Source organism: Pangasianodon hypophthalmus, chromosome 4 (assembly GCF_027358585.1).
Source record: "Pangasianodon hypophthalmus isolate fPanHyp1 chromosome 4, fPanHyp1.pri, whole genome shotgun sequence".
NCBI lineage: Eukaryota > Metazoa > Chordata > Actinopteri > Siluriformes > Pangasiidae > Pangasianodon > Pangasianodon hypophthalmus.
Genome location: NC_069713.1, coordinates 30216800 through 30241162, shown reverse-complemented (window position 1 = coordinate 30241162; position 24363 = coordinate 30216800). Strand labels below are relative to the sequence as shown.

The 24363-nt window shown below is 41.5% G+C and overlaps 2 protein-coding genes across 4 annotated transcripts; both read right to left on the bottom strand.

The window, feature by feature from the left end:
* Positions 1 to 32: 32 nt before the first annotated feature.
* fubp1 (far upstream element (FUSE) binding protein 1) lies at positions 33 to 10787 on the bottom strand. 2 transcript variants are annotated; one of them, XM_053233175.1, is made up of 19 exons: positions 10352 to 10787; positions 9460 to 9553; positions 8697 to 8729; positions 8531 to 8567; positions 8365 to 8411; positions 8208 to 8279; positions 8066 to 8123; positions 7820 to 7979; positions 7640 to 7738; positions 7461 to 7559; positions 7244 to 7346; positions 6882 to 7118; positions 6485 to 6645; positions 6231 to 6379; positions 5985 to 6061; positions 5777 to 5905; positions 5517 to 5591; positions 4684 to 4746; positions 33 to 4048 (listed from the first exon to the last, which is right to left on the bottom strand). In XM_053233175.1, exons 1-19 carry the CDS (start codon positions 10442 to 10444, stop codon positions 3882 to 3884), a joined length of 1953 nt encoding a protein of 650 aa, XP_053089150.1. In that variant the 5' UTR covers positions 10445 to 10787; the 3' UTR covers positions 33 to 3881. The 2 variants fall into 2 exon arrangements, with proteins under 2 accessions (XP_053089150.1, XP_053089151.1); XM_053233176.1 differs by lacking the exon at positions 5517 to 5591 and having other exon boundaries at positions 10352 to 10786.
* A 1182-nt stretch (positions 10788 to 11969) lies between these two features.
* miga1 (mitoguardin 1) lies at positions 11970 to 24230 on the bottom strand. 2 transcript variants are annotated; one of them, XM_026936489.3, is made up of 16 exons: positions 24087 to 24230; positions 23208 to 23354; positions 22711 to 22866; positions 21657 to 21781; positions 17852 to 17966; positions 17426 to 17562; positions 17109 to 17226; positions 16923 to 17023; positions 16736 to 16845; positions 15076 to 15148; positions 14890 to 14976; positions 14705 to 14803; positions 14475 to 14609; positions 14336 to 14389; positions 13331 to 13447; positions 11970 to 13251 (listed from the first exon to the last, which is right to left on the bottom strand). In XM_026936489.3, the coding sequence occupies exons 2-16, from the start codon at positions 23305 to 23307 to the stop codon at positions 13033 to 13035; spliced, it is 1746 nt and encodes a 581-aa protein (XP_026792290.3). In that variant the 5' UTR covers positions 23308 to 23354; positions 24087 to 24230; the 3' UTR covers positions 11970 to 13032. The 2 variants fall into 2 exon arrangements, with proteins under 2 accessions (XP_026792290.3, XP_026792289.3); XM_026936488.3 differs by having other exon boundaries at positions 22711 to 22873; positions 23209 to 23354.
* Between the last annotated feature and the right edge of the window lie 133 nt (positions 24231 to 24363).

Below are 24363 nucleotides of genomic sequence, written 5' to 3'. Positions count from 1 at the left end.
GTAAGATAAATGTCCAGTACTGACACACAGGCGAGCTTTCCAATCATTACAATTTTATTGAACGACAGGTCAACAATGCTAAACAGTCAAAACCAACAATTGTCTGCAAAAAAATACAAAAGAAAACAACAAAGCCCTAAATGCAAAAGGATATACATTCCATAGTTTCAACAGTACATGACATGAAACCGTTTGTGTTTACCTCCCGGCCACGCTCCCCATTTCTCAGATAGCCTCCGATTATGTCTTCTTTTCTACACCCGCAATGAATTCTGTTGTGGACAGTTTGCTCAGAAGGACATAGCATACTGCATGCATACCACAACATATGCAGCAACGGACAACAAAACACTCTCCAATGAACTGCCTAGAGCAAGCAAGTGTGCTATGCAAAAAAAAATATATATATATAAAAAAAAAATAAATAAATTCCTGGTTTATGATCCAGCTAATCTGGCATTTGATGCACATTTTCAATCCCTGGCCATAAATCAGCAAAGGTGTGCATGAAATCATCATGGAACAGTTCATAAGCCATTTCATCAGCAATGTGAAAACGCTAGCATCGACATAAGCATCAACATTTGCCCTGAACGTCACATTTCACTTTTTCAAATCACAGATTTCCTCATGGTATAATTTTGCTTTACCTTATAACTGGAGCCCTTGAACGGTCTATGTTCAGCAGAGGGACACAGTCAAAGGACTCCTCCTTAGGGACAACCCTAGCTGAGGACCTGATTCTACGAACTACGCCTGCAGCGTCTTCAACACTGTGAGCGAGAATGAAGGCAGCATTTTGTATTAGCGCCACAATAGCACAGGGTTTAAACCATGTCAGCATACATACGAGTACACTTCAGAAGTGGAGAAATTAGAATTGCCATAACAGATCTTTTTGGTTAAAAAAAAAATATATATATATAGTTTTAAAAATATCCAACTGCATGCAGCATTGGTAAAGACAGGGAATACAGTCTACAGTGCCATCGATTGCTCTAAAACAATAACTAGCACACTAACAGTATGGATATGCATTGATCATATAGGAAACAGCATTTCAATCATGTACAGAAATCCTAAATGTATTCTGCATATTTATATATATTATATATATATATATATGTATGTATGCTGTTTGGGAGAAAAATCACATTGCCAATGACAAAGTAATTAATACAACATTGGGCCTTGTGCAACATTTAGAGAAATTCCTTAACGAAAATGCAGCAGAAAATTTCGGATTCACATCAAGACTGAGTCACAGGTCAAACAATTTTGTGTCTTAGGTTAAGCTTACCTGTGTTATCGCAGCAGAACCTAAGGTGTAGGAACGACGCTGCGCATCGTGCCGCCAATCAACATTGGGTTATTTGATATATTTCGAGAGAAATCGCAAAGAAACTGAGTCACAGGCAAAGAACTAGGACAGCCTGGAAAATGGTAACAAAGTCTGCCAACATCCGAACAACACATTTTGCATCATTTTGCAAATGCAAACAACTTGCCTGAATGTTAAGTGTTTCATTAACTTGATCAAACAGTATGCAATGGCAAAAAAAAAAAACTTGCACAACGATATACAGTGGCACTTTTAAGAAACTAGATGAACATTTCTTATTTTCAGGGATGGACAAATCAGTAGCCCGGGCTCCCAGGACAAGCGAATTTGGGGTTTATTTGTAGTTGTAGTTTGTAGGTTCAACAGCCAGAGTAAGAAAATAAACCCTACTCCTTTACCGACCTTCACAAGACAAGTTTTCATTTTGTCTGTAGCTACATGGTGTTCCCGAATCCTGTCACCTTCTACTGCACTACACGCGTCGCCTGAGGCAAAATGGTTTTCATTAGGCATATTAACTAGCGCTCACAGATAACAGACAGATCTTTTCAGAATCAGGAACACGCGCTCCTGGTTACCACGACATGCCGAGAACAAAAAGATGACGACGTTAGAAACGTTGTTAGAAGAGAATAACGACTAGATTCCTTATTGCGTTTTTTTTTTTTTTTTTAACTGATGGCTGCAGCATTAGCCATCACTTTTACACCTACTAAATTAGGTTTCTGGGCAACAGGAATCACGAAACTCGAGTTTTCGCTTCCCAATGGGCTAGATTAGAATAGATTTATGATTTGTTCACCCCTGATTTCTAATGCAAAGACAGTTTAATTTCATGTGCTGCCCTGACGGCACAATGTTAAACTTCACAATTCGTTTGTAAATACGAAAAAAAAAAAAAAGCTCAATTTAAGGATTAATACAGTTGAAATATTGCTTGACAAAAAAACTTAACAGTCTAGGGTAAGGTCACAGGCTCAAGAGAGACTTCAGCATTTTGTACGTCAATCAAAAAAATCAAACTGCAGCCCAGACATACTTACCCCAAAAACAGTAAAATTCACAAATTCAGGGTAAACAGTTCAACTTTATGCACTACACTTGGTCAAAGACAATGCATTCGCAGAGCAGAAACCGGGGCTGTCGTTTTTTTTTTTGGTTTTTTTGTACTTACGGAGGGCTCATTTCACTGGTGTGGTAACAGCATAGCCTCCTCAGCCCTAAAAACACACACCTACAAGTCTACGCCAAACAGGGTGGGCAAAAAAAAATAATGGCCACATTGTTTTTGCAAAACCGTGAGACATTTGCCAGAAAAATATGCATTTAAAGAATCGGGAAAAGGGGCACAACTGTATAATACATGTAATAATACAAAACACCTCACCTGGCCTAGGAGGGGGGAAAAAAAACAGCATACTGACAAAAAAAAAAAATTAATAAGCAGCTTGCAGTCATTTCACATTGCTTTATGATATATTTGCTTACCGCTGTCCTAAACTGGCCTGTGAGGGGGAAAGTTTCTCACATTATATGAGCAACAAGAAGTCACAGCATGGGTCGCATACCTCACCACCACCTTCCCTCAGATACACCTGTCTACTCCTACTGCCAATAAACCAGACTAGATCCTTTCATGTCATAGCTAAAACACCAGGAAATAGGAAATAACAATCTTCGTAGACAGTTGGAGAGAACAAAGAACGTCATTTTTAGACAGAGAGAGACAAAGTCTGTGGATTGTGTCCCACTTCACCCACCCGCCCCATACCCCAAAAAACCAATACTTAAGGGGAGGGAAAAAAAAAAAAAAAAAAGTATATACACACAGAAAAACAAAGTCAACCTTTCCCACTTTTTACCGGCCCACTTACCAACACAGGAGGTTTCATTATGTTTTATTGCAAAACACAACAGGCATTTTTAAAACTGAGAGCATTTACATGGAAAAAAGAGAGCACTAGAGTACTTGTATAGACATGAGTTCTGAACTACATAATGAGATACAGGAGCTGGAATGACCAATATTACCGCACTAAAAACAGTTCATTTTATACAAGAGAGAAAAAAATTACAAAAAACAAATAAGCAAAAAAAAAAAAAAAAAAAAAAAAAAAAAGAGGAGAATTCTCAATCCGGAGCCATTTTGCAATCTAGTTTAAACGCAAACCAAGGAAATTACGATCTTCATCAAGAGGCGTCTGCATCCAAACATTTAACAAAGGATTTTTTCGACAAGGTAGCATTTACTTTATGTCCGCTTCACATTACTGGCCCTGTGCAGAAGAAATACATAAGAAATACACAACATGTTAAGAGCAGAAACAGTGACTCACTACCCCGCCCCACCCCATAACCTAATTACAGAGATAAAGACGCCTGTGGAGGGGAAAAGAAGAGCTTGGTTAAGTCTCGTGTCACTGGGTTGCCTGGATGCCTGATGAAGCTGTGGAGGAAAATGTTATAAAGAGAAAGGGGAACAAGGGAAACACAAACACACACAGAGCACAAATCATATTATACGTCGGGGGTATGGATATTAGGAGTGTACCTGCTGGGCCGGCGGTGCTGCTCCCATGGGCTGAGAGGCGCCCTGGCCGTAATAGGCTGCTTGCTGGCGGTAATACTCAGCCCACGCGGCGCTGTAGTCCGGCTGGCCTCCGGGCTGAGAGGAGCTCGCCCCGGCCGCCTGAGGGGCTGCCTGGCCTGTAATGTGTGAAAGATAATATCTAAGTACGTTTCATCATCCACAGATTAGTCAAATAACATTTTTCAAACCTATTACTAATAATTACGAATTAATTAAAAGTCTGCACTAGCAGAACATGTAGTATCACTTTGAACAGATCTTTCGTTGTTACTAAAATGCCACTGTTGCACGAGCGCTCAAGCAGAACGAGCATGTAAAGTACAAATACAAGAAATGAATCGTGTTTGCGACTGATCGTACTCGTAACTGGCCTCTCTGTTTGACAAAGTTCTGATCTACAGGCTAAGATATGAAATCTGACAACTGCTGTAATGGCAAAAGCTCAAAAAAATTTAAAAACTGGTTCCACCAAAAGAACTGCACATTAAGTAGAACCTGACAGAGTGAGCTTGTATACAGGACAACAAAGCGAACTTTTTATCTTCTATCTAATGAAACAAAACATTTGTAAGAGGGGGAACGACCCCAGCCACGTAGTCTACAAATGGCGGGACAGAAACCCCACTAGCTTGCTCTAGGGCAGGCGTATTTACAGCAGCTCTACTGCAGAGGGCTGTAACACAGAACACAGCTGCCCGCATGCGGTACCGAATAAGAGCAGACACTAAACACTACAACCTAAACCTCTCACCTTGTTTCTTATAGTACTCCTCCCACGCTTTGGTGTAATCCTGTGGCTGCTGGCCTTGTTGACCTGAGTAACCAAAAAAAAATTTTTTTTACTGTATCAGAAGCACATGTTACAGAAAGGAAAATTATTTTATATTCAATTACACAATTTGCTAATTCTTGAGGAGTTCTGCTGCTTTGTGTACCTGAGGTTAACATATTTTATGGACAATAAAACACCACTGAGAGCCCATAAGCTCATGATAGTTCTCTGGAAGTTAGGTGATTTAATAATAATAATAATTTTGAAATGTAACCAGGCATCTCATATGAAGATAAAATGTGTGTGCAATCTGGCTGTGTTTCTCTGTAAATGCCTACTTAATGGCTGCACCCAAATACACCCTCGTTTGATGGTGCAATCAGCAACAATGTGGAGGATGATGGGTAATTCACAAAGAAGAGCCAATGTATTAAGTCCAGCTGGACTGTTTAAGGCTACTCGGATGTAGCTAAATAAGGCTAGTGGACTGTTTTCTTTTGTTTAAAGTACTATAACTGTATTTGTAATTAAGTATTAAATTAAATGCCTGATACATTACCTTCATTTACACAGTAGACAGAATTTAGTGGTGTGTGTATTACACTCCAAAACCATATGGCAACCTGCCTGAGGAGAGAATCTAAAATGCTTGAGTCTAAACAGCAGGACTTAAGTGTAGGAACCAAAACCTGACACAGACTTATTAAGCTCATTAAGACCAGCCAGGACAAGACTCTGCTGTTCACATCCCTGCTGCTGTTTAGTTTCAAATAGTGTGGGGGGGAAAAATAAAATCTAAAACTACAATTTACCCATTTTCTTGTAATATTCTTCCCAGGCCTTGGTGTAATCTGCCTGTCCGCTCTGACCTGGAGCCTGCGGGTCACCTGTTAAAAACGGTGCAAACTAATTGAGAACCGTCATGCAGAAAGTCTGCGCTTGACCCAAAATTAACTAGAAGGGAAATTAACTACACATACAACTTGCTACACTGCAGATGCTGTAGTCTTTGGACTTGATCTCTGACCTATGTAATGTAGAGGTGGGTGTTAGAAGAGAAAAGGAGGTTTACCTTGACCGTTGGCTGGAGTCGTGCCCGGGGCAGCGGCGCTGGTGGGCGTCATGGGAGCCTGAGGCTGCTGCTGGTACTGAGCGTAATACGCAGCCCACGCTGCTGCGTTAGCATCCGCGGCTGCTTTATCTGCACATCATAAACAGCACGTCAGAAACGATTCTTTATCTCATTCTACGACGTTATGAAAAGTAAAAAGGCGACTTACTGGGATCGGGCTGGCCCTGCTGCCAGTGAGGGTAGCCGTTACCCCAGCCCTGAGGTTGGTACGGCCCAGGAGGACCACTGCAAACAACAAAGGAAAGCATACAAGATGTAATCGTGCACTTCGTTAATTTTCATATTAACTGAGCGTGGCTAATCTTAGGTAACGTCATCATAAGCACACGTTATAGTCATAGGTCTGTTGATACACACAACTCTCTTATCACATCTCAAAAGTTGAAGGTCTTACTGTGGTCCAGGGGGTCCCTGGTTGTAAGGCCCGGGATTGTAAGGCCCCATAGGTGCAGGAGGTCCAGGTGGGCCTGGGGGACCGTGTGGCGCGGGGCCTCCATGCGGCCCTGGTGGTCCATGAGGTCCACCCATAGGGCTGACGGGACCCTGAGCATGTGTACAAATCCATTTGTTACATAAGAAATGAAAGAAACAACTTCACAGAACATTTATTATTTTTAGAATCTGATATTTTATCGTCAGGTCACTCACCCCGATCTTCTCTTCAACGAGCTGTCTGGCGTAGTCGATCTGCTGCGGAGTCCCGCGCACCGTGAACATCTTTATATTGGGGTCGGCGTTGGGAGGAGGATTCCTCTGCAACTCTATTCTGGCTCCGGACTGCTGGCTTATGCTTTTAATCGTCTCACCTCCTACATAATGACAGAAAGAAAAATAAATAAATAAATTCATTGCTTTACTAATAGTTTAAAAAAGTAACAGCTAAAGATTTTTTGCATTAGCCTTAATGTTATGAGTCTACAGGCTAATTTATTTGGGGAAAAAAAAGAAAAGAAAAAAGAAAAAGAAAAAAAAACCACAACATAGACATGGTATGTTGATATTTTTCTCTAAGCAAGAATAAGACTGGCACTGAAGCAGGACTGACCTTTGCCAATAATAAGGCCGGTCTTAACGGTGGGAACAGTGAAGGAGAACTCCTGCAGGCCCCCTGGTGGCCCCATGTTCCAGTTACCGTGGCCACGACCTCTGCCCCTGCCCCCGGGGCCTGGTGGACCGCCAGCCTGCACACTGCGCAACAGGTCTGTAATGATGCTGGCTGCATGCTGCGCCCGATCAGGGGGACCCATGATCTGAGCGATCCTGTCTGGTGTGGTGCCGTCGTCTATGGGTCAGAATAAAAGATACACATCGCAGGAATTAATCAAGTACCGGTTCAATGCTCTGTCCAATACCACATATGTAGCTATCTTTAATACTCCCATAACTCCAGAATAAATCTAAACAAACCTGGTTTGAACTGAATCTTAACACCGGTGTCGTTCTGAATCTTCTTGATCATTTCGCCGTTCCTGCCGATCACAATCCCCACTGCGAAGCGCGGCACGGGAACCTTAAGGAACAGCAAACCAAAAATAAATAAATAAATAAATTTAACTTTAAACGCTGACACACAGTATTGTAACCGCAAGCATGAACATTTCAGCTCTCCAACATCACGACTTACATCCAAACCTTCTCCACCACCCATCCGTGATCCGTATTCGCCCCTCTGCTCTCGGAAACCCTGGTCTCTGATCAGGTCCATCACCATGTCTTTTGCTTGCTGGAAGTAAAGTGTTCGTTTAACAGATCTTAAAACGACGTTCGGACATTCAAATCTTTAACTCTGTGCGGTGAACTTACCTGAACTTTAAAAGGATCTCCAGAAATCCTGAGCGGTTTGTCTGCTCCAGTGTTCTGAGGTCCGTCCTGAATCATGACCATCTTGACCCCGGCTCGCTCCTGCAATTCAGAACCCAGATTATGTTTTTCAAAAATTAAATAGATAGATAGATAGATAGAACAATTTGGTAATTCTCTCACCTGTAACTGTTTGATCGTCTCTCCTCCCTTTCCGATGACGAGGCCCGCTTTGGACGCCGGGATCATAATTTCCTGAACCGACATTCCAGGCCCGTCGTTGTGATGAAACGGAGTTGGTCTGCCCTTTTCCACGATCTCTGTCAGTAACCTCTTTGCAGTTCTGTTAATAAACACAGAAAAATCTCTCAATTTTCACACCATGGTGTGTAAACTCGCGTGTCGCCTTGTGTCAGTACACACACTCACAGGATGGAATCTGGAGAGCCTGTTAACGTCACAGAGCGCTCAGGCATGCCGCCGCTGTCTGTAAGGAGAGAGGGGGAAAAAATGTTTGTTTTGAAAGCTTACAGAAAAAAAAAAAGAAAGATTAAATTAACTGGTCATTCACCTGGAGCGATCTGTATCTTACATCCCGATTCCTGTTGTATCCTTGAAATCTGCTCTCCTCCTCTTCCGATAACTAGACAAAGCACTCAGAGTTTAATCCTCTGCAAAGCTTCATAAAACGAGCCAGAAATCTTGGAACCTTTACAAAATTTACTTACTAAAGCCAACCATGCCGTCTGGAACCTTGAACTCTTCTGATGTAGGCCTGGGTGAAGCAATCAGACGTTAATATGTGATAAGACTTGTGTGTTTACAAAAGCTGAGAAGTATGAACATCATTCTAAACGTTAATGTTTAGTTACTATGTAAATACATATCAAATACCTTGGAAGACCAGCCATTCCTCCCATTGCAGCAAAAGCTTGAGGGGGAAAAAAAAAAAAAAGAAATGAGTTACACAATATCTAAATTTCAAAAAGAACACTTAGGCCATGAATAATATTTTAAAAAAGGTACGACTGGAGGGAAAAAAAAAAAAAAAAACGCTTACGGTCACTTGCGACTTTCTTTGTTTCTGGCTGATCTGTAAAGTAAAAACAAAAGACGAGGCGATGTGAACACTCTACACCAAACCTCACATACGACTGCTCAGAAAGCGTTGATTAATTTTCTATAAAAGCAGCTCTGTACTGCAACGCAGCTGCAAAATCACAGGTTTATATTAATGCGCTCGTTCTAATACGCTATCTTTTCTTTACCAACAGCTAGAGAGGTTTTCTATAAGGAGACGCTTTTTTTTTTTTAATTTATGGAAGGAGTCTCCAGTATCAGAGGTTTGTAATACTGTAGGATGTGATCGATGAGCATCAATAAACAGCCAAATCCTTCTGAATTGTATCACGGTAAAAGACGGAGAAGTCAAGCAATGTGCAAATTTACAAAACTGAATGAACTAATCTTTTAAGATTTAAAATTAATTTAGTTTAAAATTATTGCCAGAAAACATCAGTGCATTAAAAATAAATTAATTAATAAAATAAAGTATAGTATTGCAATGCCTAATCAGTTACTTGTCACTCAGGAGTAGCAACTGAGTCAAGAGACAAAGTCTAAATCTTAATAAGTTATTACAATATTTATAGAATAGTTTCACATCACCCAGAACGATACGATTCAGAAGAGTCGGTACACCTCAAATGATTCGCTAAAAAGATTCGTATGTTCAAACGGATCATCAGCACTCCGTAGTTCTGGTTCAGGAGAGTTCCGGAACTCTTTTAGTTCCTAAAACAGACTGAGAACTGGGAACTTACCGCCGTCTTCCAAAGGCCTTTTCTGCCCTCCATATGCAAACTCGTTGGCAGCAGGAGGTGGATTAACTCCATCACCTCCGATTTTAGCTGCTATCTGAAAAGAAAAAGAGAAAAAAAAACTACATTAATTAATGCAACACACGGCTTAAGGCAGGTTTTCGTGGCGCGCGCGCTAACAAGGCCTCCGTTTGAGGTCGTGGAATAAATTAGCCTATAGCTAATAAAGTAGCTAACTATGTTTTTATTTTTATTTTAATTATTTTTAATTGAGCTAGCTATGTTAACCAACTTATGACCAACTTACATTTCGGCCATTTTGAGACAACCTTTTTAAAAATAAGTAAAAATAAATAAATCATTTAATTTGAAGCTCTTCACTTGCAACGCTAGCAAGCTAGTTAGCTTTACTCACAGCTAACTGGCTAGCATAGCTTCGAGTTAAATTTAACCATAACGAAAAATCTATTGGATGAAACATGCTACATCATTTGTTCTCTCACACACTGAAGATTTTATTTATAAATACTGCATTAAAAACGAGAAAACTGCTTATATTGACTTATATTGAAACATCCGGGCCTTAAGCGTCTCCTTTGTTGCAATCCGCTATCTCGTTAGCAGGCCCGTAAACCGACAAGGGCCGCGTCCCAAATCCATCCATGCTAGCTTTGTAGTGCACTACATATGCGCGTATAAGCGCACACGTTCCATTCCCTACGTAGTGCACTTGCACATGAAGTAGACCGCTATTTGGAACGTGGCCACAGAGTTACCCCCGTGCAGTTAGCTAGTGGCTTTGTAATTTGTAAATAAGTTACAAGAAAAGCCGCGTTTCCAGGTTTGATTTTAAAACTGGAAATATGTTTAAAGTTGTGTGAAGTGAGTTACTCACCTGTCTCGCCCGTTGTAGTGCATCTTTAAAAGCGTCGTTCATTCCTCCGCCGGCGTTATTAGACGGCGGCGCCACACTCGTGTAATCAGCCATGTTTGAGGAGAAGCCGTGTGGGAGAATATGGCCGCGCGGCTGCGACAACAAGGCGGAAAAATCCAACTGCGACACGAATGCGGCCTCGCGCCGACAGGGGGCGCGCGCGAACAGAAAATCACGACTTCCGGTTACTAGGAGGAGGTCGGGGCGGATTAGCAAGCTAAAGTTGCGTCCCAAATCGCATACTTATGCACTATTTTGTAGTAAATAGTGTGAGTACACGGAGTTCACGCTGAAACAAGAACACGTAGTGCACTCCAAGTACCCGGATGATGCACTTATTTAACCGAAAACAACGAAGTGTGGAATGTTGCACACTTCATGCACGACACGGTCGCAGCTTTGTTACGTATCGGAAGAGGGGCGGGGCTACCAGGCGCTGACGCTGGCTCACATTTGCTCAGAATCAAAAAAAAAAAAAAAAAAAAAAAAAAAAAGAAGTCATGTTGGGCATAAAAGTTAACACTGACGTAAACAATAAAATGAAGAAAATAATTTTGGTTGACTCTGGGTATTCGGCCAAAGCTAGCTGCGTCGCATTACGTGCGTTTGACGTCATTTGCCGTCGACTGGGAAACGGCTTATACTTCCGGTTAGTAAAAAAACCCTCTAGTGTAAGGGCATAGTGTGTAGTACGTCATTTGGGACACAACTTAAGAGTTGTGCATTAAAGTTAGCATTATTTAGCATAGAAAGCCAAATTTATGAAAAATCTAACAAAAACATCTTAAAACAAAATTCTGAGGAAAATAATCAGTTGTGATGAAGCGGAGTTACTGTTAAAATCCCTTTTGTTGATTATTTTCCTATAACAGCACATCCTGAAGTGTTTTATTCCCCTTATACCACCTGACACCAACAATTACAATTTAATTATTTTTTAAACAACACCACGTCATACCCTTTATCCGATTATAGTTACATTTAATGTTGTGGAACATCTGCAAAAAAAGTTCCTGTTATTAAATGTCGTGGAACAGCCGCTGTCCTGTTTGTTTGTCTTTATCTTATATCTCTTTATATATTTTCGATGATTTCATAGCAGTGCTCACACTAAGATTTCAATAAAATTCTCACACTCTCAGAACTTTGTCATTGGATGTCTTTGGTTAAAACGGCACTAAAACATTCGCCGGTAAGTGAATTATCATATCGATTTATCGTATCATATTACGACCAACGATCTCAACTCATGACCAAAGAATGACTCAGACAGCTGTATAGCATAAATCCAACGTTAGATGCGAGTTAACGTACAAAGGGGCGGACTTATTTGATTGACATCTGATTGCGGTGGGAGGTTTAACCGTATAAACGAAAAAACCTGTTTACTTTTTTCCTGATTGTGGTGTTTGACACCCAAAAGCAATACTGAAATTCACCATCAAGTATCTCATAAAACTTCTTTAAACACATTCCACATCACGTTTAAGTACAATGCCAAGCAACAAACAAAAATCTTTCCATAAAAATTTGCAAGTTATAAAATTTCACTTCATAACAGTCTTTCTCACAGCTGAAACACTTTCCATTGGCCTTTTATTAGCTCATAAATTTGACATTGTAGCAGCACAATCTTTGGACATTTTTACAGAAAAATAATGTGGTAATTAGACAAAATACATCCAAGTTCTTTTAGAATAAATATTTAGCATTTAGCTTAACAACTGAACAGGCAGTTTAGCTCACATCCTGGCATTAAAGTATTAACAAGGGTGGAACTTATGTTAAATTTCATTAATTAATCACAAATCAGAGTGTATAACTTCACCACGGTAATTTAACAAACATCAGTGAACTCGACTCCTGATTTATTGTATCGACGCAATCATTATTAGTTAGCTAGTGGTAACTAGCTAGCTAGTGACACGTACCGTTAACTAGCTTATAATATATTATATTATATGATCAATTTTGCAAATGGCTGATTTAACTTAAGCTCCACCCTTTTAGACACAATGACAGTCCCTCAGCCAAGTCATGACTAAAGAACCATCTGTCTTATAATTTGTTAAAATTTTGAATAATAAAAAAAGAAACACATCCAACATTTACTTCAAACTTGAGAACACAATACAGGTGCTAACAGTAAGCCTTATTATTGTCACAACAAAATGACCAGTATGTGATATTTAAAATAATCCGTCCTCCGTTGCTATACAGTATGCACTCTTGGTGAAAAGAGAAAAAAAAAAAAAAAAAAAAAAGACTCTTAAAAGCCCAAATTTCTGGTTCATCTATCAAAAAGTAAGAAGTGGGTATTAATTTTGGACAATTTTGGACAATTCTAGTCAGAGGTAGGGCCTTTTTGAATGACATTCGATCCAATTCCCAGCACTCATTCACATTTTGAGATCAGTCGATCATTCATTTCAAGAATAAAAACAGATATGAAATAAATACTTCATACAAATACCAAGTGTGATCACTCCAAATAGAGCAGCACGTTATAATAGTTTCACTCGACTACATGCTACACTTTGACCTTTATCAATATAGAAAAGTCAAAAACAAAGCACTGATTGTAAAAGACGTTGTTCTTCCTGTTTAAGGATGGATGAAATTCCGAATCGGTGGAGAGTTTCTCACTGCACCCGGGTCTCGGGCAGGGCGCCGGGCACCAGCCGGGACATCGTACCGACGCAGCCGTTAGCGTGGGGGGTGCAGTCAGAGCCCGAGTAGCTCAGAAGCAACTCGGCTCGGTAGTGCAACAGGTGCAGTACGTCTTCGGCCAGAGTGTCCACGCTAGAGTAACGCACCTTCTCCAGATCGAAGATGTCCTTCAGGAAGAGCAGCACCTGCTCCTGTGGGAACAGAACCAAAGGTTAAAGCGTGAAGCTGAAATCTGGCGTAGAGCTGAAACGCACTGAATGAACACCACACCTTGAAGAAGCAGCAGAAGTCATGCAGGGAGCTTTTAGGCCCCAGGAAACCCCACGCTAACTCGGGGCTGATGTGCTCACACACCGCGTAGAAGTGAGCGATAAAGCCGTCCTGATCCTGAAAAAACAAAGTAATTCGTTAATAAATTACCGCCAGCCACTAATCTGATTACGATAATGACAAATACAGCGCTGTTGTGGAGTTTCTAGCCTGCTTCTCATTGGCTGATATCAACCACATGGTTACCAATGCTGCTTACACTAGAGTCACATGGTATCACTATATACTTTTCGTTCAGCTTGAAATAAATGAAATCATAATTTTAATAACTAAAAAAAATGTTGGGTAAATTAGCTGAATATAAACGTCTCTATCTGCATAAATAGCTATATTGCTAGCTAGCTCGGAAGTGTTAAATAATCTGACGTTACACTGACAGCGCACGCCTGAAGTAGCTGAACGTTACATGTTTTTCCGCCGCACGAATGTTATTCTACTGTATGGATGCGTTCTATCCTATGCAGGAAGAACATGAAGTGAAGAGGAAACCATTTTGAATTCAGATTAACTTTAAGATGGTGGATTTTGCAGGGTTCACAAGTAATAAAATAAGCACCTAGGACTCGCAGAAATGGAAGAAAAACTCGTAACCAAGGTTTCATCTCATCTGTCATGTACGACTTTTTATTAAATGTGTTTAGAGACATTATGACGAAATACGAAGCTTGGAAGGAAGTAGCAGAGATCGTTGGTGCCTCTGGTGAGTGCGCGTAGCTAGTACAGTTAGCTTGATTTCCTAATTTTCCAATGAAGCTAGCATGAAGCCAAGCACATAAACATAAACCAAACAACCAATTTTCCACACTGATTACTGTAGTATTTAATGTTTCTCACTTGTTAGATCTGGAAGCTATATATAGCTACTAAGCTGGACAGCTAGCATGACTAGCATTAGGATTTAACGAACACGCTAATACCAATCACCAGAGTTATCAGAAACGGTACCTTCACATGTTGTCGCTTCTGCTTTAGAACAGACCAGCAGCTTGATGCCACCGCCTGAAAGGGAGAAAACACATTAATACGCTGAGCTACTTAACAAAGCGCACCTGAAGGTGAACGTACGTGAATGTTTTTGACGTACGGTTTCTTTGAAGGCATCGTTAAGCCAGCGGTTGTTAACGACATTCATAATGGACATGGGCGGATTCTCCAGATCCTCAAAAGAGTCCATGAGGATAAAGTCGAGGACGATGTCGTAGAAGTTTAAATGCCTTACCTATCGGGGGTTAAAAATAAATATATAAAAAAATAAATAAATGAAAAATGATGTCAAGTTGCTTGATTTAGTGAGTCTTGTGAGAAATGTCTTACTCCTCTCGTAGAGAGCTCGGCTTCGGTTTTCTCCCAGTGCTCCCTCTGCTCCAGGAAGCCGATCATCTCCTCGTAAACTTCCTCAAATCTCTTAGGGTTCTGCCAAGCCCAAAAAAAATGATCTATAGCAAGCATAGAGCTACTGAACATCAATCAGGGTCATAGATTAAAACAAAAACACTCACCTTTCTGGCTTTCACGATTATTGAGGACAAGATCTTTTTGCCCGTGTCAGCCAGAAACTTCTGAGTCGACATTTCTTGGAGAATGACCTTAACAGAGCAGCGATTCATGACACAGCATGCCTGGGTGCCTCTAGAAAGCTATTTTTAGTGGATTAATTAAGTTTATTGGAGACAATGTTGTTGTACCTGACAAGCCTGGCGGATGCAGTGCAGCTTGGCGAGGAAATCTGTGTCTCCAAGGCATTCAAGCATCTCAGTTCTTAATTAGATGGAAAAAAAAGAGAAAAAGTAAAGAATTAGTGGATCATTTAAAAAAACAAACAAAAAAAAAAAAACCCATGGTCCATGTATAAAGAATTCAAGCTTACAAAGCAGGCATCTGTCAATCAAGCAGATTAGCAGGTTATCAAAAAATACTCCATTAATAAAATGAATACAATAAACTTAGACACAATAGTATATTATTCAAACTTTATCATTTAAAATTTCTTCAAAATGCACTCACATTTTCTAGTTTCTAGCCTCTCACATACTGAAAAATGCTCTCAAATTCCCACAAAATTTACACGAAATCTCTCGCATCTCCATAAAATGGCCTCATATTCCCAAAACAGTATCATATTTAAGCTTAAACTTCTCACATTCCCACAAAAATGCTCTCGGATTCAATCAAAATGGTCTTGCTTTCCCAAAAAACAAACCAAAAAAATTCAGATTACCCACAAAACGTTCTCACGTTCCCACACAATACAATTGCATTCCTGCAAAACACTCGCACAAAACACACTCACATTTCAAAAAAAAAAATCTCATTCCTACGAAACGTTCTTTCTTTCATTTTCAATGCTCCTGTATTTTCTCAAAATGCTCTTGCATTCGAAATGCACTTGCATTCACACAAAACACACAAAATGCAATCAGACTCCCACAAAAAAAAAAAAAAGAAATGCTTGCGTTCCCATAAAATGCACTCGCATTCCCACAAAATGTCCTTGCATTCCTACTAAACAATCTCTCATTCACAGAAAACACACTCATTTAAAAAAAAAAAAAAATTTAAAAAATAAACCCTCTCAGATTCCCACAAAACAAACCCCTTGCATTCCTATAAAAAGCAATCTCATTCCTACTAAATGTTCTGTCCTTCATTTTCAATGCTACTGTATTCTCCCAAAATGCTCTCGCATTCGAAATGCACTTACATTCGCACAAAACACACTCGCATTTACACAAAATGCTCTCAGACGCCCACCAAAAAATGTTTGCGTTCCAATAAAAAGCACTCGCATTCCCAAAAAAAACACTTTCGCATTCCTACAAAACAATCTCTCATTCACAGAAAACACACTCGCATTTACACAAAATGTTCTCACATTCGAAATGCACTTGCATTCGCACAAAACACAAAATGCTCTCAGACTCCCACAAAAAAAAGCGTGCATTCGCACAAAACACTCTCGCATTTGCACAAAATGTTCTCAGACTCCCACAAAAAAAAAAGCTTGCATTCCCATAAAAAGCACTCGCATTCCCACAAAACACTTTCGCATTCACAGAAAACACACTCGCTTTTCCACAACATGCTCTCACATTCCCGCAAAACGTGCTCGCGTGCACATGCTTTTCTCTCACACTGAAAACATTACTTAGAGAGAACTAGATAAAGCTAGCGAAGATGAGCGTTTTTATGTAAGTGTAAGGAAAATGTTACGTTATGCTCGGCCTTCGAAGTACCCCTGAAAAGTAAAGCTATCGAACGAGCGTTTCCGAGGATCGTCCGAGTATTTTTGTTTGAATGAGGCATTATATCAACTGTCTCTCATGTGATCTTGGTTCTGGATCTCACCGGAGAACTCGACAGGATACTTTCCCGTCCTCGGCCATCTGCAGAGCCTCCTCGTAGAACGGGTAACGACAGAGAGAGCTGAGACCCAAGGCACTCTTATGCTCAGACAGCTGAGAAAGACAGGGAACGAGTCAGCTTCACGGACTTCGAGGACATTTCTACAAAAACGAATTCTGATGATGTTCACCTCTGCAGCAGACACGAACGAGTCAGTGGAGCCGATGCTCAAGGTGTCTCTCCAGCACGAGTCATCCAGATCGTCTCTCGCGGAACCTTCGGGGTGTTTCTCTACCGGACAGACAAGCGAGTCGTGGGTTAGATTTCACAGTACTGAAAACTCCGCCTTCCCGTGTTTCTGTATTTATCGACTCACCGCTGTGGTGTGAAGACGGATCCGTGAATCCCACCGCTCCTTCGAACTCCTCCTGGAGCCGATACGCCCTCTGCAGCAGAGACTCCAGCTTACGGATGAACTCGCCGCTGATGATGTCCTGTTTGAAAAAAACGTGACGCGCTCTTTTAAAGACTCTTGCAGTGCAAAATTAGCGTGTAATACCGAGCTAATTCCTTTAAACCTGGGTAAATACAGTGGTTTAGTTGCATAAGTGGCTGAATCTTCACGAACATGTTTCACTGAAGACCCAGGTGGCTGCTGAGCAGCTTCATCGCGCGTCTATAAAGATCGGATACCTCTACGGTCTCCTCGGCGATGGCGTCTCCGGCTCCCAGTTTTACAGAACAGCACTCTGCCTCGTCGTCAGCTAGCCGGCTGCGGAAACTTAGCGCCTCTTCCCAGCGTCGTAGCGCCTCCTCAAACAACTCCATACCTGAGTGCGTACGATTCAGAGCGCTCAGTAAATATACACGTCTCACGAACATGTACGTTCCACAACGTTAACTATAAACATCTAAAAAGTACGACGTTTTCTTTAATTAATTACAATATTAAAGCCTTGCAAATTGCTGTGGTATAAAAGGAATAAAACACTTTCGAACATGTTGTCATAGGAAAATAATCAACTCCGTTTTGCATACGGCATCACACCAACCTGTCGTTGATCATTTTCGTATAACAGCACGTGCTGTCGTGTTTGATTCCTTACCGAAGTGTCTTACCCATCAGGTAGAGGTTTTCTGGAGTCGTGACGACGTTACGCAGATCGCCATCGTCCGTTCCGTCCCAGCAAGCCGATCCGTTGGTGCCCTCGCTGCAAGAGTTCACACTCTTCACCTGAGAGAAACTGATATTTAAAACCATGTGGCGGTGGAACAACCTGGTGTGATAGCTGTAGGTTACCTGAATACCTGAATATACTATGGAATAATTCTGGTTTTCGTTAAAAAAACGCTTCTATGAATGTGAGAGTGTTTTGTGTGCGTGTGAGAGCGCTATGTGTGTGGGTTTGTGTGAATGCGAGTGCATTTTATGTGAATGTGAGAGTGATTTGTTTGAGTGTGAGAGCATTATGTGTGAGAGCGTTTTGCGTCAACGCGAGGGCGTTTTGCGTGAACGCGAGAGCGTTTTGTGTGAACGCGAGAGCGTTTTGTGTGAGAGCGAGAGCGTTTTGCGTGAGAGCGAGAGCGTTTTGCGTGAATGCGAGAGCGTTTTTTGTGAGAGCGAGAGCGTTTTGTGTGAATGCGAGAGCGTTTTGTGTGAGAGCGTTTTGTGTGAATGCGAGAGCATTTTGTGTGAATGCGAGAGCGTTTTGTGCGAGAGCGTTTTGTGCGAGAGCGTGTTGTGTGAATGTGAGAGCGTTTTGCGTGAGAGCGTTTTGTGTGAATGCGAGAGTGTTTTGCGTCAACGCGAGAGCGTTTTGTCTGAATGCAAGAGGCTTTAATTAAACATGAGAAAGTTCTTTGGGCATATGAGGGCTTTACATTGAACTTAAGAAAGTTTTATGTGAATATCAGTCTGTTTTGTTTGAATCTGAGTGTTTTATGAGAGAGCGAGACCATTTTGTGTGAATGCAAGTGTGTTTGTTTTATGAAAGCGAGTGTGTTTTGTGTGAATGCGAGTGCATTTGTGGAAAGCAAGTGTGGTTTGTTTTGATGTGAACACGTTTTGTTGGGATGCGAGTACATTTTGTGTTACCGTGAAAGGTTGAAAGGGAATGCGAGAGCATTTTTTGGGGAAGGTGAGAGAGTTTTGTGGTAGTGTGACAGCTTTTAATTGAACTTAAGAAAGTTTTGTGGGAACGTGAGTGCGGTTTGTGGGAATTTGAGAGAGCTTCATGGAAATACGAAGACATTTTGTGGGAATGCGAGTGTGTTTTTCGTGAATGTGACAACGTTTTGAGGGAATACAAGATTGTTTTGTAGGAATAAGAGCATTTTGTGGAACATAAGGGCGTTTTGTGGTGATGTTAATGCTTTGGTTAGCGATTTGAAAGCTTTTTGTTGGAATGTGAGTGTGTTTTCTGTGACTGCAAAAGCTTTTAACTGAACAGGAGACAGTTTTCTGGAAATAAACCGTTGGTGCCCTCACTGCAAGAGTTCACACTCTTCACCTGAGAGAAACTGATATTTAAAACCATGTGGCGGTGGAACAACCTGGTGTGATAGCTGTAGGTTACCTGAATATACTATGGAATAATTCTGGTTTTCGTTAAAAAAACGCTTCTATGAATGTGAGAGTGTTTTGTGTGCGTGTGAGAGCGCTATGTGTGTGGGTTTGTGTGAATGCGAGTGCATTTTATGTGAATGTGAGAGTGATTTGTTCGAGTGTGAGAGCATTGTGTGTGAGAGCGTTTTGCGTCAATGCGAGGGCGTTTTGTGTGAATGCGAGAGCGTTTTGTGTGAATGCGAGAGCGTTTTGTGTGAATGCGAGAGCGTTTTGTGTGAGAGCGAGAGCGTTTTGTGTGAATGCGAGAGCGTTTTGTGTGAATGCGAGAGCGTTTTGTGTGAGAGCGTTTTGTGTGAATGCGAGAGCGTTTTGCGTGAATGCGAGAGCGTTTTGCGTGAATGCGAGAGCGTTTTGCGTGAATGCGAGAGCGTTTTGTGTGAATGCGAGAGCGTTTTGTGTGAGAGCGTTTTGTGTGAATGCGAGAGCATTTTGTGTGAATGCAGAGCGTTTTGCGTGAATGCAGAGCGTTTTGCGTGAATGCGAGAGCGTGTTGTGCGAGAGCATTTTTGCGTGAATGCGAGAGCGTTTTGTGTGAATGCGAGAGTGTTTCGCGCGAGAGCGTTTTGTGTGAATGCGAGAGCGTTTTGCGCGAGAGCGTTTTGTGCGAGAGCGTGTTGTGTGAATGCGAGAGCGTTTTGCACGAGAGCGTTTTGTGCGAGAGCGTGTTGTGTGAATGTGAGAGCGTTTTGTGTGAGAGCGTGTTGTGTGAATGCGAGAGCGTTTTGTGAGAGCGTGTTGTGTGAATGCGAGAGCGTTTTGTGCGAGAGCGTGTTGTGTGAATGCGCGAGCGTTTTGTGAGAGCGTGTTGTGTGAATGCGGGAGCGTTTTGTGCGAGAGCGTGTTGTGTGAATGCGGGAGCGTTTTGTGCGAGAGCGTGTTGTGTGAATGCGGGAGCGTTTTGTGCGAGAGCGTGTTGTGTGAATGCGCGAGCGTTTTGTGAGAGCGTGTTGTGTGAATGCGAGAGCGTTTTGTGCGAGAGCGTGTTGTGTGAATGCGCGAGCGTTTTGTGCGAGAGCGTGTTGTGTGAATGCGCGAGCGTTTTGTGCGAGAGCGTGTTGTGTGAATGCGCGAGCGTTTTGTGCGAGAGCGTGTTGTGTGAATGCGCGAGCGTTTTGTGCGAGAGCGTGTTGTGTGAATGCGCGAGCGTTTTGTGCGAGAGCGTGTTGTGTGAATGCGCGAGCGTTTTGTGAGAGCGTGTTGTGTGAATGCGCGAGCGTTTTGTGTGAGAGCGTGTTGTGTGAATGCGCGAGCGTTTTGTGTGAGAGCGTGTTGTGTGAATGCGAGAGCGTTTTGTGCGAGAGCGTGTTGTGCGAATGCGAGAGCGTTTTGTGCGAGAGCGTGTTGTGCGAATGCGAGAGCGTTTTGTGTGAGAGCGTGTTGTGTGAATGTGAGAGCGTTTTGTGCGAGAGCGTTTTGTGCGAGAGCGTGTTGTGTGAATGTGAGAGCGTTTTGCGTGAGAGCGTTTTGTGTGAATGCGAGAGTGTTTTGCGTCAATGCGAGAGCGTGTTGTGCGAATGCGAGAGCGTTTTGTGTGAGAGCGTGTTGTGTGAATGTGAGAGCGTTTTGCGTGAGAGCGTGTTGTGTGAATGCGAGAGTGTTTTGCGTCAACGCGAGAGCGTTTTGTCTGAATGCAAGAGGCTTTAATTAAACATGAGAAAGTTCTTTGGGCATATGAGGGCTTTACATTGAACTTAAGAAAGTTTTATGTGAATATCAGTCTGTTTTGTTTGAATCTGAGTGTTTTATGAGAGAGCGAGACCATTTTGTGTGAATGCAAGTGTGTTTGTTTTATGAAAGCGAGTGTGTTTTGTGTGAATGCGAGTGCATTTGTGGAAAGCAAGTGTGGTTTGTTTTGATGTGAACACGTTTTGTTGGGATGCGAGTACATTTTGTGTTACCGTGAAAGGTTGAAAGGGAATGCGAGAGCATTTTTTGGGGAAGGTGAGAGAGTTTTGTGGTAGTGTGACAGCTTTTAATTGAACTTAAGAAAGTTTTTTGGGAACGTGAGTGCGGTTTGTGGGAATTTAAGAGAGCTTCATGGAAATACGAAGACATTTTGTGGGAATGCGAGTGTGTTTTGCGTGAATGTGACAACGTTTTGAGGGAATACAAGATTGTTTTGTAGGAATAAGAGCATTTTGTGGAACATAAGGGCGTTTTGTGGTGATGTTAATGCTTTGGTTAGCGATTTGAAAGCTTTTTGTTGGAATGTGAGTGTGTTTTCTGTGACTGCAAAAGCTTTTAACTGAACAGGAGACAGTTTTCTGGAAATAAATATGAAGTAAGAAGACATTTTACCGAGTTCAGACTCTGCAGGGAGCTGGAGAGTTTGCTGTGTAAGCCACCGTTAGACACAGTGTGACGGGAAAAGCCGCTCTTCGAGTTCAGACACAAACTGAGGTTCGGACGGGTGCAAGCAGCATCTGGAAGAGAGTGTGTGTTTAAATAAAACCTTGTGAGGACTGATACTGATCTGCAGAGTGGACATTTTCCACAGACTATTTATTGAATCTAGTGCAATAAAGGTCAACAATGCACTATTTATACAAGAAGGAAAATCCCTACAGTCCCCTCCGAAAGTATTGGAACAGCGAGGCCATTTCTACTCTTTTCGCTATACACTGAAGACATCTGTGTTTGAGTTCAAAAGATGAATATGACGTGATAGATCAGAATTCTTTCGGTTTCTTTCTTTTTCAGGACATTGTTGTACAACATTAGAAATTGTTGTATTGACTATGCTCGTTGCTTGTGGAATGGCTCAGATAAATTTTCTCTCTTTTCTTAGCTTCTTAATGGCTTGCTTTTCTCCCATAGACAGCTCTCTGGTCTTCATGTTGGTTTAACAACAGATGCAGTCTTTACTGGTCAAATCCTGGGTTCATACCAAAAGTAGACATTCAGAGCTATCAGCTGTTTAAATAATCAATCTAACAGGACACATCTGAGCAACAACAAACACCTGTCAGTTACATGTTCCAATATCTTTGATCACTTAAAATAAAAAAAAGGGTGGGTTCAAACAAAAGTTGTCATGTTCTAAGTTGTTGAACACATCAGGAAATAAAAGCTGAAATTCTCATCTAATCATATGATATCTGTCTTTTAATCTCAAACCCGTATGTCTTCAGTGTATAGCGAAAACAAAAGAATTGGCCTTGCTGTTCCAGTACTTTCAGAGGGAACTGTATATAGTTTTATATCCCAATATTCAAGGGTCTGGAGGTAAAGATTAGCAGTTCTGAAACTAAGGAATCATCTTCAGTGGTGCAGGTTTTCATAGAAGATAAATAAGAACATCAGGCGTGATTAAGTACGTGAAAGTGTAATAATGACACAGAGCTGCTGTTACCTTTCAGTGGTGGAAGCGTGGAGAGGAAGTCAGACCTCTTCTGCTCCTGCACCACTTTTTTCTTCCCCTTCCGCCTCCTGAAGCGACGGGCGAGGAAGAGGACGGAGACGGCGCCGAAGGCAGCAACGGCCACGAGCTTCTTAGTGCCAGAGCTCAGGCTCACCTGCTCAAAGAGAGAGAGAGAGAGAGAGAGAGAGAGTGAGAGGGAGGGAGACAGACAGAGAGAGAGATAGACAGAGATATTATTAAAAATCTGTTAATTTCTTGTTACAAAATGTGGTTTGTAACATTTGTGCAAATGAAGCACTGCAGGACAGAACTGACACAAAGAGACAGAAGAGAGTCAGAAAGACAGACAGCAAGACAGACAAACAGACAGACAGGCAGAGAAAGAGGGAGACAGTGATAGAGGGAGAGTGTGAAAAGGAAAAAGACACAAATCCCACGTCCACAAGGGAAAAAAACCCACCTGCTCCCACATGCACGAGAGCTTCTCACCTGTGGAAGGGAGGAAAAGACGGACAGAGGAACGTCCGCCGCACGCAGGACGGCCGTCTTTAAGGACAGTGAGGAGTCTCTGAGCACGTCCTCTGCCATGGTGCCATATTCACACCATCGTCAACATCCCTCGGCTCCGGCTCGGCCTAAGGACACGCAAAGAAACAGATAAAATTGTACAATCTCTGAGTAGTTTCAAAACTTTTGCCTCCAGTCTCATGCACTAGTGGCAGGGACAGCCATGATGCTAACTGGTGGCCATACACTTTCATTACTTGTTAGCTATTTTAGCTCTGTCACAAAATTTAAGAAAGGATTTAGACACCAAACATGTCTTAGATATTTAAAATGCATTTGTGTCAAACTTATATAATCAGGTTTCCCATAAGAACTAATTTAACCTGTTAGTTCTGCTTACACACAAAAAACTCGAGCTGTGTTTCAAACGGCGCCATGTTGCACTATTAGTGCACTAGTTATAGTGTACAAACCGTTACATGCACGCGCTGTGTAGTGCACAAATGTAGGGAAGAAAGAGGTATTTGGGATTTAGCCGGTGGCGCATTGAGGGGACTAGAAATCACGACTCCGTACAGTATTACAGATTTTAAATATGCCATTGATAGTGAAACGATAATTAACATTATTATTATGATTATTAGCATGACTTTTTTTTAGCTTAGCTAGTAATAATTTGTGTTAAAAAGAGTAAATTCAAAGTAAATACAACCCGAAAGCTACAAATTAGCTAGCTAGCTATCAGCACCGCTATATTTCCTGTATTACGTTCATGTAGAATGTTATTTTTATTGTTATCGCTGAGTTATTCTAGCAAAAACGTCCAACAATTAAAAAAAATAACAAATCTTTCTTCTTACATTTAGTGCTTCAGTCGTCTTTGAGCCATCTGTCCACTCGGGAAAGACAGCAGGAGATGGCAAAATCCCAAATAACTCCCTAAACCCTACACAAGTGCACTACACAGGCTACAGGTTTATAGTAGTGCTCAGTAGTGCCCTCGACACTTAATATGGCGTCATTTGGTTATTTGGGACTAAGCTTATATCTATGTGCGCGGAAGAATATAAAATGGCGTCGGGTCTTTCAAAATAAAAGTCGTATAACGAACTAACTAAAAAAATTAAAAATAAATAA